The sequence below is a fragment of the Hemibagrus wyckioides genome, linkage group LG28 (assembly GCF_019097595.1).
Source record: "Hemibagrus wyckioides isolate EC202008001 linkage group LG28, SWU_Hwy_1.0, whole genome shotgun sequence".
Taxonomy (NCBI): domain Eukaryota; kingdom Metazoa; phylum Chordata; class Actinopteri; order Siluriformes; family Bagridae; genus Hemibagrus; species Hemibagrus wyckioides.
Window position 1 is genome coordinate 18666288 of NC_080737.1, and position 15736 is coordinate 18682023.

A 15736-nucleotide genomic window follows, 5' to 3' on the forward strand; every position below is an offset into this window, starting at 1 on the left:
CGATAAATAATGGAAAGGGTCCGTCATCGCTTACGCTCTCCGAGCCTCGCCTGCAGGATTATCCAGATTTTATCAGATTTTATTTTGTTCTAGATAAATGTGAGGAACACGACCATTAGCGTATCCGCAGGTTTCATCCATAGAGATTTACAGACCTTTTTATTTAAATGGCATTTTTAAAAACCGTTTAACAATCAAACTTACTTGATAATGCAAATATATATATATATATATATATATATATATTTATAGAAAAAAATAATTTAAATTTATTTCATTCATTTGATTTAAATTAAATGTAATTTAATTTTCACTATTGTTGTATTTAGGCAAATGTATTATTGTGAAATAAATAAATAAATAAATAAATAAATAAAAAAGCAATCAAAAACAAACAAACAAATAAATAAATAATAACTATTTATTTATATATATATTTATTATATAAATATTATTATATTATATTATTATTTATATTTATACTATTTATTTATATTTATTTATATAGTTTTTAGTTAAATTGTTTTATAAATAAAATTGCATGGTACAAAAAGATTTCTGCAAAAAAAAATTGATTTAAGAGTTTTAGTGTAAATTATTGTATGTAAATTTATCAGTATTTAAATATAGGTAGGTAGGTATAGCATCATTTGCATTATTGAATAGATTTCAATTTTTTAACAAGTAATTAGCTTGGAAAATGTATTTATTTATTTATTTATTTATTTATTTATTTATTTATTTATTTATTTATTATCACCTTTCATGCTTCAAGAACAAATCTGAGCAAATTGTTCCCAATTTTTTAAATTTTATAATAATAAATAATAATTTTATTAATATCATATTTCATACTTCATTTTTTTAAGAATTAATTTTTTTAATTGAATATGGAAAATAATCCAATTTTGTTTATCAAATTTTGTCATATTGGCAAGACTCCCCCACCCCCCAAAGAACTTCACTTGCTAAGCAGCTAAAGTAACTAAGTTTTATCTCACACTGTTACACAGCGCTGACATTGGAGGCTCCTTCCATTATTGTTAAATAAACATCTCCTTCCAGACAGATTTTTTTTTGGAAGCATCTGCGGTAAACTGCCGCTACATCTGCTTTATATTCAGTGTGGTTTGCATTGTGACAGTTAACGACGAGAATTCAGCTAGTTTAAATTATGCTAGCTGACATCTGTGAGATTCTGAATATAGCTGTTTTTAGTTAGCTGTTAGCTGTTGTTTACTGATGTTCTCTGTTCCCTCAGTGAAAGAGGTGCTAATTTACCTTCAGGAACTAAAAAACATTGGGATTTGAAATTTGAGAATTTTAGTTCTGAAACTTTTTTTGACATTTAGTTTCATACTTTAGGTGAATGTAAGAGTTTATAGCATCCTGCTTTACTATGAGTGACTGTCTGTGAGGATTTATTTAGACTTTTAGCACCTCTGGCTGTTATTAGCTGGAAATCTGCCTAGCATCTGCATGATTTTTTTATTTTTTTTGGCACAAGCTGTCAGTTTGCTCCAAAATCCAACTTTTACTCAAACGCTTGTTCCGTGATCTCAGACCAAGCGACGTAAGCAATAGGGCAGTTGAATCTAGCATTAGACAAGGCCGAGGTTTAACATGGTGAAAAATTTCCTGGGTGAATCTGGACAGCCAAGTCATCCATTACCCCAGGGTTCAATTTCCTCCCTCGAATTTTGCCCATCCGCCATTAGTCTCTCCTCATTAGGGCCAAGCTTAGGGACGTTTAGGGCCTTATTACGTGGTGCAGGCTAACGTGGGCTGTTTTGGTCTCACAGGAGAGCAGCAGGGCAAATAAGTGTCACCGTCATGATATCTTTAGCGCTAAGGCCACTGCTGTAGTGGCGCTAGCTCAGCCTGTGTAACCTGCTGCCAATTAGACGGAGGAAGAGTCACTGCCTCAAGCTTCCTCCTCTGCATTTCGACTAAATTTAGTACAAAGATGCCGAGCTGTAATTATAGAGTGCAGGTGACGAAGCTAGTTCAGTTTAGTCAGGGTTTTGTTTCGGGTTAATGTGCTAACACGGCTAATTTGCTAGCTGCTAAATGTTTCACGTAAGCTCGAAGACTAATTAAAACTTTTGAGCTGAGTCAGCGACAAAGTTTCCAAATATGAAGAGCAGCAAGAAGTGCCAAAGTGCTAACAGCTAATACCATAGCCATGCAGTCAGGACAGAAATTAGCAAAAGTTTTTTTTAGTTTTTATTTTTTTAACATTATTATTTCTAAAGCAGGCTAATCAGGTATTCTGGACACTCTTACAGAAATGTCATCTGCTTCAAAATGTGTACACCCCCCCCATCCCCCCCTCTCTCTCTCTCTCTCTCTCTCTCTATATATATATATATATGTGTGTGTGTGTGTGTGTGTGTGTGTGTGTGTGAAAATCAGTGTGAATCATTTTTTTAAATGTGATTTTTCAGTCATTTATTTTTTACTTATTATTTTATTAATTAAATCCTATCATTTATAATTTATTATTATGTTCATGCATGTTTATTTAAGAAAATGACTCATTTTCATCGTATTTATTTTTGCACATCTTTTTTACACTTGTATTTTTTTTTATTTTTATATGTTTTTAAAAGCTTAATTCATTTATTTTCCTTAATACTTTGACATTTTGAATTAAATTTTTCACATTATTTATTTCTTTTTACATGTGTTTTACACATTATTTTATTTTATTATATATTATTTTCTTTTTTTTCCACAATTCATTTGTGTGATTTGTTTTCCACATCCATTTATTTTCACAATTTTCTTCCCCACACAATTTTTATTTTCCCATGTGATTTATTTTTCACAATTAATACATTTTTTTCTGTGATACTTTTTCACATACAATTAAATTTAAACATTCACATTAACTTTTTTTTTTCAAATTCATATTTTCATCACATGATTACTGACTTTAACTTATTAATTCGTTAACTGCTTTTATTTATATTATTCACAGTGAATGTTTGTGTAATTTCATTGATAATCATAATGTACATTACATAATACACACACCCACCTAGCACTTTATTAGAAACACTTCACTGAGTAGCACCTCACTTTGTTCTCAAAACAGTATCAATTCTTCATCCCATGGATTCCACTAAATGTTTGAGATGTTCCTTTCAGTTTCTGCTCCATGTTGAGATGATTGCATCATGGAATTCCTGCAGCTTTCTCAGGAGAACTATCAAGCTACAAACCTCTTGATCTACAGAGCAGGATGTTTTTCAGTCTTCAGGATGATTCTGTGCTCATGATAGCCTCAGCTTACTGTTCTTGGCTGACAGAACCGGAACCTGATCTGCTCAGCCTGATCTGTTGTAGCTCCTCCACCTGTGATATCTTGTGTGTTCTGAGATGCTTTTCTGCTAACCACGGTTGTAAGGAGTTACTTCGTGTCAGTGCTTCATCCAGCAGTTCCTCCTCTCACAGGATGCAGATCTTGCAGGAGATCAAATGTTTCTGAAATACTTAACCTAGCACCAAATCTGGCAACCAATATCCATAGCATTGTTAAAGTCACAGAGATCAGACTTTTTCTGAATTCTGATGTTTGATGAGAACATTAATTCTTGAAGCTCCTGATCTGCATCTGCAGGAGTTTCTGCTTTGTGCAGCTGCCACATGATTGGCTGATTAAATATCGCTATTAACAAGCAGATGCACAGGAGTTTCTTTCCAAATCAGTTGAAATTTGGATTTTTTTCATGTTTAACCGCGGCGTGAAAAAGATCTCACATGAGGAATATGGTGCAGTTGTGAATGATGCAATCTACTGACACGTCTTTGTTCTCAGCAGAACAGTAAGAGAAGATATGAGAAGAGATATGAAATATGAGCTCTTCCGGGACTGGCACGGCTTCAGCGATTTGACGATCTGAGCATCTGGTTCCTGACGGATGCTTGAGGAATTGCCTTAATATCCCAGTGTTATAAATATGTCCTGGACAAATCCTAGAGACCACATCTGGATGCTTGGCATGTGTGATTTTGAAGTAATTAACCATGTCGATAGGCTAGAACTGGAGGTGATATCAATTCAGCATCCTGAAATAGCGACCAGATGCTGCTAGAAGTTCAGAAGATGATGACAAATTGCTGTTGTGGCAGGTAGAAGCAATAACATGACCCTGGCATCACATTAGTTCATAATGGCTTTGGATGGATTGTGTGCTATGTGTGTCAGGAAGTTTTTTTACTGGAATGTGATTATCGATGGCATGAACTTGACGTTTCCTCACTGTAGCCTTTAACCGAGGATCCTTTAACCACGGGTGCTATAGGAGTTTGCCCGAAACCACCAGGGCTGACAGGTTCTGCTGACTTCAGGATAACGGCGAGTAGAATTACACCCAGGTGGAGAGAGAGAGAGAGAGAGAGAGAGAGAGAGAAAGAGAACAGAAGGTCTTATCTTGACAGCTAGGGCAATGTGAGAAGCTTCAGTGTGGAGGTAAAGCATCTCAGGAGCTCTTTTCACAGTAAGATTTGTTAGCAGTGATGGAAAACATGGGGTTTGGGTCTTTTTCCTTCTGCAACCAAAGACCCATGAGTGCTCTCTTAATACATTTCTTCTAGTTTCTGTCTATATACTGGACATTGTGTAATTTCTGTCTGGTTTTGACATGCTCGCTAGCTTGCCCAGAGCAGTGTAGTTCCACACACACTATGATCCTTTGTGTCAGGGTCAAATATAGTACAGGAATGTCATTACGGTGGATGAATCTATCGACTCATGGCAACAAACATCTGTACCGTTTCTCCAGAAAGTTTTTCAGTCACATCAGTCAGGTCAGCTGATCCATGTGCACATCTGGATCTTCAGACTATTGTTCTATCCACTATGTGGTGCTTGAATTTCTATCAAATACCTAATGAGTTTGAATCCCTAATGAATCTCAATCGAATCCCTATCGAAACCCGATCCTCATTTTATAGTCTTTAATGAATCTCTAATGAATCCCTACCAAAATCCATATTAAATGTTTTATTGAATCATTATCGAATCTCTATCAAATCCTTATCAGTTCCCTACTGAACCCCATGATGAAACCCTATTAAATCCCTAACAAATCCTCTTTGCATTTCTAATGAATCTCTAAATTTGAATCACTATTTCAACCTCATAATGAATCCCAATTGAATCCTTTTTTCTTTATGAATCTTTATTTAATCCTTATCAAATCCTCTTTAAACCCCTTAATGAATCACTATTGAATCTCTGTTTATATCTTTAATTAATCCAAATCAAATCCCTTTTGAACTCCTAATGAATCACTCATTAATATTTACTGAATCTGAATCGAATCCCTACTGATTCCATATTGAATCCGTAACAAATCCTTACTGCATTTCAAAAGACTCTCTCTTAAACCTCTATCAAATCCATACGAATCCCCGGCAAATCGCTAACCTATCGAATCCGTTTCAAATCCCTGTGAAATCCTGACACAATCCCGGTGAAATTCTTGATGAATTCTTATGGATTCTTTATCAAATCCTTGTTGATTCAGTATAGAATTTAATTTACATTTATGTCCACTCGTGTCTGCTACATTATTATGTCCTTATGAAGATAGTTTGGATAAATTAAGCAATATATTAACAATTAGCAAGCAATTAACACCAACCAATGACAAATGTGTTTTTTGTGTTGCTGTAAATATATAGAATTCAGCCACTGCTGAGCGTGCGTGTCCCAGAACCCGGAGCCCGTGTCACTCGTCTAGTGTCTATTGAGAACGCCAATTAATTTAGCATCCAACTTTAACCGAGTCCACTGGGTCAGGCGGCATTCCTCTCTCCTGGTGCCCAATGAGGCGTTTGCGCTCCCCAGCTGGGAAATTAATTCAACTTTCGCCTGGCAGTTTGTGGCTCCGTGTATGTGTCTACGTTATGGAAAAACGGGTTCTCATTAAAAATGTATGGTTCTCCCTGCGTGGTAATGTATGTGCATGGAGCGTGATGCTGATGGAGAGTTCAGATGCGGGTTGAAGGAATTCTCAAGCTGAGTTACAAAGTTTTGTTGTTGTTATTTTGGATGTGCAACAACAACAAAAAAACAGAAAGTTTTGCACATTGTTGGCCCATTTAAAGAGACATCAGGTGCACCTCCCACTGGCCCTGCAGACCTCTCCTGAGGTTTCCATCTGCTGCTCTCCATAAAAAATCTGCTTCTATTATTCCTATATCATTGCCATGATGAGCTTTCCATTTGAGTAAAAACACATAATTAAGGATTCATGAGCGTTTCCACACTTTGTATTGTTACACCCTGGAACTGACGTGTTGGATTTCGTTTGGATTTCATTTACAGAAAAGATGTCGCATGTTGAGACATGTTTATTGCACAGACCTCGAGTCATTATTTGCTAGAATCAACAGATACAGTTCGTATATCTCTGTCCGCTTCGTTACATTTGGATTCTGCTCATATTTTTTTGCCAAATTTGATCAAGCTGTGTCAGATTGGATGGAGAACAAACTTTAGAGCCACAGATTTAATTGAATTGAATTGAATTTATATAGCACTTTTGTCTCGAAGGAGCTTTACAGAAGTATAAAAATATAGAAAAAATGATAAAGTTTAAAGTTAACTTACTGTTTAACATTTATTCCTTTTGAGAAGCCTGAGGCAATGGTAGTGAGGAAAAACTTCTTGAGATGATCTGAAGAAGAAATCATGAGAGGAACCAGATTCTCATGGATGAATCATCTCAACCAGTCTCAAGCTTCTTCCAGACTTCATCCATCATTTCATCAACCATCAAGTCTCTGCTTAAGAAAGTATCAACATAACATGATGCTATCCCCACCATGCTTCACAATACGGATGGTATTCTTGGACTCGAGTTTTTGCTTAGTTTCTGAAGCTCTAAATCTCAGTTAGCTATGGCTTCTTGGTTGGATCTCTGACTAATTGCCCATTAATGATGGGTTTTTAGCTTTTTTATGAAAGTACACACCGGTTGACTTTATTCACTTAATCATGTGATTACTGATGGGAACTAATTTAGGTGTATTACAGAAAGGAGGGGGTAAAAACCTATTAAGATATGCTTTAAGCAAAACTTTACATTTTTTATTAGTAAATAATATTGTAAGCCACAGTTTCCTGTAGATTTAAAGCTTAGAAAAGTACAAATGGGGTCAATACTTATGCACAGAATTAAATCTGATGAGCTTCCATTCGACATCAGATTATGCACATGCCCCATTTAAACCCCTTCACACCCTCACAACACCACCTCTTCACCCCCACCCCATTTTACCATGTTAAACCTAATTACTTGTTAAAACTTATCATAACGGCACCTGAGCGAACTTTTAATGTGGGATGTCATTACAGGTCAAACCCGATGCACACGCCAGCGCAGGGTTTTGTTAAACACACACCTGTGAACTCTTTCTCTCCTGCTCTCTCCAACACACGCTAAATAAAGCCACTCGCTAGCTCCGTGTGCCTCCAAGCGCCTCGGGCTTATTAAAGATTTCACTTAATTGGGTTCATGCAATTATCCACAGTGTGTATTTAAAGCTGAAAGGCATTTCGTACTGTTAAGAAAATCGTGCTTACTGCAGATCTCATTTACATTTATCTCATATTTTCATTCAGCGTGTGTTAGCCTCGTGCGTGTTTAGCAGTGATTTAATTACTACATCTCAGAGAAACGAACAAAAGCGAGAAAAGCACAGAACGACGGAAGGATGAACCTATGAGAAGACACACAGAGACTGATTGTATACATGTTTAAGTGACACCTGGATTTATTGTTTTTTAATCATTTTTCATCTTCCATATTTCAAAAATCATGATCACTGCACAGGTCATGTCCTTAGAAATGCTATAATGTTAGCATCCAAGGTGAAAATATACTTAAAACACTAAAAAAGGAGCTTTATTTTAGTCACAGCAGATGAGCCAATCAACATAGGAACTGGAATGATAGACAGATGCATAGCTATTCCTGACACCCTAGAAGCCCCGCCCACTTTCTCAATCTCACAGTATTAATCTCTATTCTTATCCTAATTTTTTTTTTCTTTTTTTCCATCCTGGCTTCTATACTTATCCTGGATTGTATGTATATATATATATATATATATATATATATATATATAGAATATTATTAGAATATTATTCATAAATATAATTAAAAATCTATGGTGAATGTCAGATTTTTGTTAGTACAACTGGATAAAAAAGAAACTACAGCATGCCAGATTTGTCAATTACAAACATTTTAATAATATCGATAATTAGAAAGTGATTAAAAAATGCTGTTTCATCTGTGAAGAATTCATAAAAAGCATCTTGCAATAGATCTATAACCAGAAAAAAATAAATAAATACATCGTCCTCTTTATTAATGAACTTTATAATGTTTTTCGAATGGTTAATAAGCACTAACGATGCTTTATAATTATGCACAGGGCTTTATAGGTGATTAGTCATTATCAGCACAGGGTGTCATTATAAATAGTTAAGACTCATGGTCATAAGTTATCATGGCATTACTTCAGCACATTAATAGAGTTGATTAAAATGCTAACAAGGAATCATTACGGGTTTATAAATCACCTAAGCGCCGTTATAATGATTTTATGAATCCAGGCTTTGGAGAAAGTGTTACTGTAATGATCTCCAGCAGATGTTTCAGTGGCCTTCGGTTATCTACGACTGCTGAGAGAAGACCGAAATGCGAATCGTGAGCAGGTTCAAATCGATGCTGGAATAGTGCTGATTATTCAGGTGATTTAGAAATAAGATTTTTTGCACTTTATGCATTTTATGACTCATGACATCACAATGCTGAGCGATGCGCAGGGTGAGGCCTCCATGTTCAGGCTTTAATCAGGTGTTTAACTTGATTTTATAGCTCAGTTTTGGGTTATTTATTTATTCATTATTAATGATTTTATATCCATTGTTTGTGGAAAAAAGATAATATATTTATTGTCCTCTCAATGTTAGGTTTCTTTTTTTTGTTAAGTAATTTATTTTTTTTTGGATAGATATATGGGCAGACAGAGAGGGATAGATAGATAGATAGATAGATAGATAGATAGATAGATAGATAGATAGATAGATAGATAGATAGATAGATAGATAGATAGATCCTCATCTCCAGGTAGAAGACATCATCATGGAAGATAACATATTAGATAACATAAATATATTTAAATAAATATATATATATATATAATAATAATATTAATATAAATATAAAAATAAAGAAAAGAGACTTTATCATGCCTGTGGTGTAACAATAAACAGATTTCTCTCTTCCTAGCGCTGGTATGAAACTTCTGACATCAGTTGTGTCAGTTGATCGATTACGTCTGTGGTAAATGGAAAATAGTGTGAATTTTATTTTATGGGGGAAAAAATAAAAAATCCAGTCAGGCTTCTACATGGTAATATGCTGCGAGTGGAATGGATGTAAGCCTAAATTGAAAATTCAATATCGTACTGAGGTAATTTCAAGCAACTCAACCACAAAACAGCGTCTAATTTCTGCCAATTACATTGTTGGAACTGGTTCCACTGAATGAAACAAATCTTCTTTTCTAAGAAAATTCACAGTTGTATCCCATATGTCTTCCCGCCATGACAATGCAATAACCGCGTCTCGGTTGGTTCGCTCTGCGCCTGCGTTTCAGGAGGAAGAAAAAAAAAAGTTTTTCTCGGGAGTCTGAACAGAGATGAAGCTTTGTGTGTTGTGATATCAGCAGTACACGGCAAATGAAATGACCTCATTACGCTATTTCCAGCAGCCAAAGCGACAGCATCAGCAACATGTCACTTCTGTCCGCGTGTCTCTCCTCCGCATCCGCAGCCGTATCCTGACCGCCGTTACATCAGCGCCGCGCTCTCCCTGTAACACTGTCGGGTCAGTTGCACCATTCTGCATGATGTGTGTATTCATCCACGGGCTGTGAGAAAGACCTGAATGCTGTGTATATCACCTCGGCTCAGATTTCAGCTCGGGGCGACGCCGATCGAGCTTCCTGATAATGCTGTCGCAGAGCGTTATTACCCAAAACATTGCAGCAGCAGGTTTAAAATGCTGGGAGGAAGAGAATTGCTGGAAAAGAGGCCACACAATATTTCGGCTGTCCCCATAAACTGGTTGCTTTATGTCTTACAGAATGTATTAGGAAATTTCGAATTCTTTTTATATCACAGCTATTGAACATCTCATATATTCTGCTACAGTGCTGGACTTTATACATGTCCTGCTGTATTACATTTACATAGTGCTATCATTTTAGAATAGATTTCTAAGTAGAAAAGTTCAAATTAAATAGTTAACTCTTGAGATTGAACCTTAAGTGTCATAAGACTGACATATCCATGTCATAAACATGCAACAGCATGTATCCTGAGCTGTCATTGGAACATCATATCATATTATCACAGAAATATTATAGGAGTTATATGGTACTTATGGTTAAGAACCCCTGTATCATAAAACTGACATAACAGTGTCATAACATGTCATAGCTTGTATTATGATCTGTCACTATAATAGCATGGGTATATTATCAAAGTTTGAGGAATATTCTAGAAATAATAATATATTAATTATGTGCTGAAACATTTCACTTCAAACCTGTATCCTTAGACTGACATATCCATGTCATAAACATGTCACAGCATACATCATTAGCTGTCACTGGAACATACTGTATTATCATAGAAATAACATAGGAATTATATAGTTATCAACTTTATGATGCGTACATGTGTACAAGAGTTTCCAAAATGAGCTCAAAAACAAAACCAGGAATATAGCCAATCAGGACTAGGAGGTGTGTCTACTCACCTGTCAATCATCAGGATGCCCCACCCTCTTTTACTAGCATTCAAGCCTATGAAGTAGGTTTTGTGGGTGTGGATTTGGAGGAACCTTAAAGGGCAGAGGGTATTGATTGATTGATTGATTGATTGATCGATTGTTTCAAAATAATCAACTCACCCAAACAAGAACACTCCTTTCTTGTAGAAAGATGAAAGTGACCTTATTCTCCACAGATATCTGGGTAATATAAAGTAATGGCACCTTTAGAGCCCAGATGTTCTCCTGGTGAACAGAATTATGGGTAAGGACTGATATAATGAGACATGCTGACCAGAGCTTTCTTAAGTAAGGATTATTAGAAGACAGCTGTCTTTGCACTGCTTTTATTTTCTGTCTTATTTTATAAGAAGACGTTATACACCTACTGCCTGGTTATAGCTGCTATTTTAACAGCTGCTTCAGCTGCCAATTAATTTTGCATCAGAATGAAAGTGATAGACGGAGAAGAGCGAAGGTTCCACAGAGAATTAGTTACACGTAAGCTGGGAGGAATAAAAAAGATCTCCACAGTCTGCAGTTTAACCGAGGGAAAATAAAAAATATAAATACATAAATAGGAAATATGTTTTTTTTTAATGTATTATTATTTTTTTTATTGATTTATTACTCTAAATTTCAGGAACATTTTGAATGGGATCCCACGCTTATATCTACATCTACGTAGTTTCCATGGTGACAATCAATACTCTTGGTCAGGGTTATTAATGTTATTACAGAAGTGGAAAATAAATCAAATTGATGTTATTCTCTTATATAGAGCTCTGTTAGAATCGTGCCACATTTAAGGAAAAAAGGGATCTAATAAATGTTCACGATTTTTACACGATGTTTGGGCGATGAAACAGTTCCAGACATTAATCAAAATCGTTCCTCCTCGTTCTTCTGATTCATGCTGCGTTTACTGGAGTTCTGTTTGCAGTGTCCTGCTAGTGGACAGTAATCACAAACAACTGCAGCAGCCTGATGTGATGGACAAAAGAAGAACATCATACTCAAAAGAATCCAGAATTAAAGAATTAAAGACTGTTTTATTTACATACCAGTCACTGCTTCTCTCACCTCTTAAAAAAACCTTAAAAAGTGGATAGAAAAATTAATTCTATTAAAGATTAGCAAACAACCAAGTAACTAAATAAATTATATAAATTATACATTTTTTTTCTGTTGTGCTAAAAGCAACCTTGTACAAATTTTTTTAAATAAATATTCTTCTGTATGGTTGTTTACATTAAAATCGAATAATTAAATAATTTCAATAATTTCAATATTTGCTAACCCTAACCCTAACCCCAGTTATTAAAATAAATAAATAAATAAATAACAAAATAACTTAATTAATTAATTCATTCATTCATTAAATACATAAAGAAAGAAAGGAAGAAAGAAAGAAAGAAAGAAATAGAAATTTAAATAGCTTATGAAAGATTTTTGCTTTTTAATTCATTTAAAAAGTAAAATAAAGTAAAATATTTTACATGTTGTTAAACACATTTGGTCCTGTATTATTTAGAAGTCAGATGCTAAAAATGAAAATAAATTAATAAATAACTACTACTACTACTACTAATAATAATAATAATATTTTTTTTTAATAAATTTTTTCTTTTTCAGCAGCATTTTTATCAGCTGCACTCATCTCTTCTCAACCCTACTAGCCCCAACTCTTCTTCATCAGCCATCAAACTAGAGCTTGAACTCTGGAATCTGTCCACATTTTCCACTCGTATCAGACAAATCAGGAGGATAAACCTGCTCTAAATCATCGTTCCCGTGGTGAAGCGGCCCTGTGACGTGTCAAGAAGCTCACACCAGGAGGCGTGAAATCCGTATTTCAGGTCCGGTGCATGCCGGCTTTGGCTCTCGACACCTGAGATCATAGAGGAGGAGGTCGGGGCAGCTGTCTGCCTGATGACAGGGACGAGAGCAGCTCCTACTCTCTCTCTCTCTCTCTCTCTCTCTCTTTCTCTCTCTTTTCTGTCTAGTGCTCAGCGGCTCTCAGGCTGAGATTACTCATTGATGCGTGCGTTCATGACTCCTGGCCTCTGCATCCAGGGCCTCGGAATAAACCTCATCAAAGCGAGATGTGGAGGTCTCTCTCGCTGCTTTCGCTGCACTTCTCTCACGCTCTCTGAGCTGCCTGGGTAAAGGTCAGGGCTTTAAACGTGTTGAAGGAAAGTTGAGGCTGGTGCGAGAGCGCTGTGAGTTATGTTTAATGTCAGTCCCTCGGGCCCTGGCTGGACTTCAACAAGCCAGGCTACAGTATGCAACCGACAACCGAATTAAAAATGAATGCTGCAGCTCTGTTCGCTGTGTGTTTTCAGCATGTTAAATGTGGACCATATGACAAAATATAATGATATTTTACTTAATGATTCTAAAGATCATTATTAACAAATGTATTTTTTTTCCCAAATAAATATATTTGTCCTTTATAAGGTTCAGTTAATACTTGATTTTTCAAGAACTTTTAACAAATTTATTTATAAATAAAATAAAAATCTATTTTAATTTTTAATTAAACTGATTTAACCCTGAAAAAAGAAAATTATTATTATTATTAAATATGCTTTAACATTTTACTAAGTTAAATGCAGACATTTAACATAATTTTTCAGTAATTTTTAATACTTTATAATTTTTTTTAAATTATTACATTTTTTATTTTAAAAATGTGTCATAATAAATAAATTAATTCACATTTGTTTTAAAATTTAGAATTAAATGTGTATAACCCAGCTGAAAAAACTATAAAAATGAACTATATAAATGTTTTAACATATTTTATTAAATTAAATACAAATATTTAACATCATGTCAGCTGCTTAATGTTTAAAAATAAATTAATATATTTTTTAAAAAAATTGACAAAATGTGTCATGATTTAAAGATTCAAGATTTAGAAACTTTTAGCAAATTTATTTATATTTTTGCAATAAAAAAATATTAAATTAAATATAAATACTTAACATCATTTTAGCTTCTTCAAGTCAGTTTGAAATACTTAAAAATAATTAATATATATATATATTTAAAAAAAAAAAGTTCAAAAACATGTCATGATTTAAGCTTTAGGAACGTTTCAGTGTTTTATCAGGGGACTTTATAATATAATATAATATAATATAATATAATATAATATAATATAATATAATATAATATAATATAATATAATATAATATAATATAATATAATATAATATAATATAATATAATATAATATAATATAATGACGTTTGATTGGCATCATTATCAGTATAACTGAATCCCTTCTAAACATGCAGCTCACGCTAACCACAGAGCAGAAACGTTTTCTTTCCTCCCCCGAGATACGATATTCACCTTTACGTAATAAAAGTCTGAATGTTTTTCTGACGTGTTTATTGTACTGATTACGCACCGCATTTCTCTGTATTTTTTGCTCCAGTTTCATTTCTGAGATGCAGCACAGATGAGATAACGCAGCAATTTTCCACCTCCGCGAAGATCAGGACACACTGTTTCATATCACACCATTCCAGAAACTGCAATCTGATCTTATTGCATCTCTCCTCTCTGATTCATCAGCAGTCATTTGCACCTTTAAAAAAATAAAAAAAAATAAAAAAAAAACTCTCACCGGCGATTTGAGTGCTTTAATGTTTCCCTTCTGGCATTTTACACCGAAGCGTGAGTGTTGTGATGCTGAGGATTTTAGATGTACAGCTACAAAAGCTTTGCCATTTATTTCTTTATTGCTGCGTAGCTCTGATGCCTGTTGAAACGGAAGGTAACCTTAAGACACGCGACTCAGATCCAACACAATGTTTGTGCTTCCTTTGGCTCTTCCTTTAAATAGATGAATGTGTTTTTTATGCCTCATACCACTGTGCTGCTGAATTCTGAAAACATATGCTGTTTAGGGAAAGGAGACTCTGGTTGTCAGTCAGAAGTGATGGATAATATTAAATGTAACTATAAATGGATAAAAAGTATGATCTTTAATCAATAAAAAAATGGAATAAAAGGAATAAAACTCTTCATGACGTCGCAGTCATGTTTTATTCCTTACACGTTTGTGCAGTGTTTGCATTATAGCATGGATTCTGGTCAATAGATGAAATTAAATATTTGTAAAAGTTAACATTGTCTCTTATGGTTATATTAACACATCAAAAACCTTTATATAACAATAAATAGATTTTCTACACAAATGTATCCCAAGTCCATCTTAACCAGAGAGAATATGTTTGACGAAAGACGTGTAGTTGATGCATCCGTTGGCATCCTCCTGCCCCGCCATGAGTCGATCCACCTCATCCTCGGTCATCCTCTCCCCGAGCGTGGCCAGGACGTGCCGCAGTTCTGCCCCCATGATGGTTCCGTTGCCTTCTTTATCAAAGACCCGCAGGCCCTCGACGAAGTCCTCGAAGTTGCCTTTATTCTTGGACTTGGAGATGTGCTGCAGCATGGGCAGGAAGGTCTCAAAGTCCAGCATCTTGCTGTTCATCTCCTCGGGCCGCGGCTTCCCGAGGACCTTGAGGACGTCGGCATTGGTGGGGTTCTGCCCGAGCGCCCGCATCACATCTCCGCACTGCGCATACGTGATCTTCATCTCGTTCTTCGGTGTGCGGTCAAACAGCTGGAAGGCTTCCCTGAACTCCTCAATCTGGTCGGCCGTGAACTCCAACATCACGCTCTTGGGGTCAAATGCGGGCTCCTTGGGCGGCTCGGGTTCGACTGGAGCGGCAGGAGGCGGTGGTGCCGCCGCAGCCTCCTTTTTCGGCTCGGGCTTCTTCAGCTCAGGCTTTTTAGGCTCCGGCTTCTTGGCTTCTACTTTCTTTGGGGCCATGGGTGCTTTGGAAGAGAGAC

General features: G+C 35.5%; 1 protein-coding gene across 1 annotated transcript in view; it reads right to left on the minus strand.

Annotated features, from left to right (window-relative positions):
* Positions 1–14852: 14852 nt before the first annotated feature.
* LOC131348091 (myosin light chain 4-like) overlaps positions 14853–15736 on the minus strand; it is a 972-nt gene continuing 88 nt past the window's right edge. The window contains exon 1 of the mRNA XM_058382680.1: positions 14853–15736. This exon is cut by the window's right edge and continues 88 nt beyond it. Within this exon, the coding sequence (XP_058238663.1) occupies positions 15096–15716 (621 nt within the window). The 5' untranslated portion in view covers positions 15717–15736 and the 3' untranslated portion in view covers positions 14853–15095.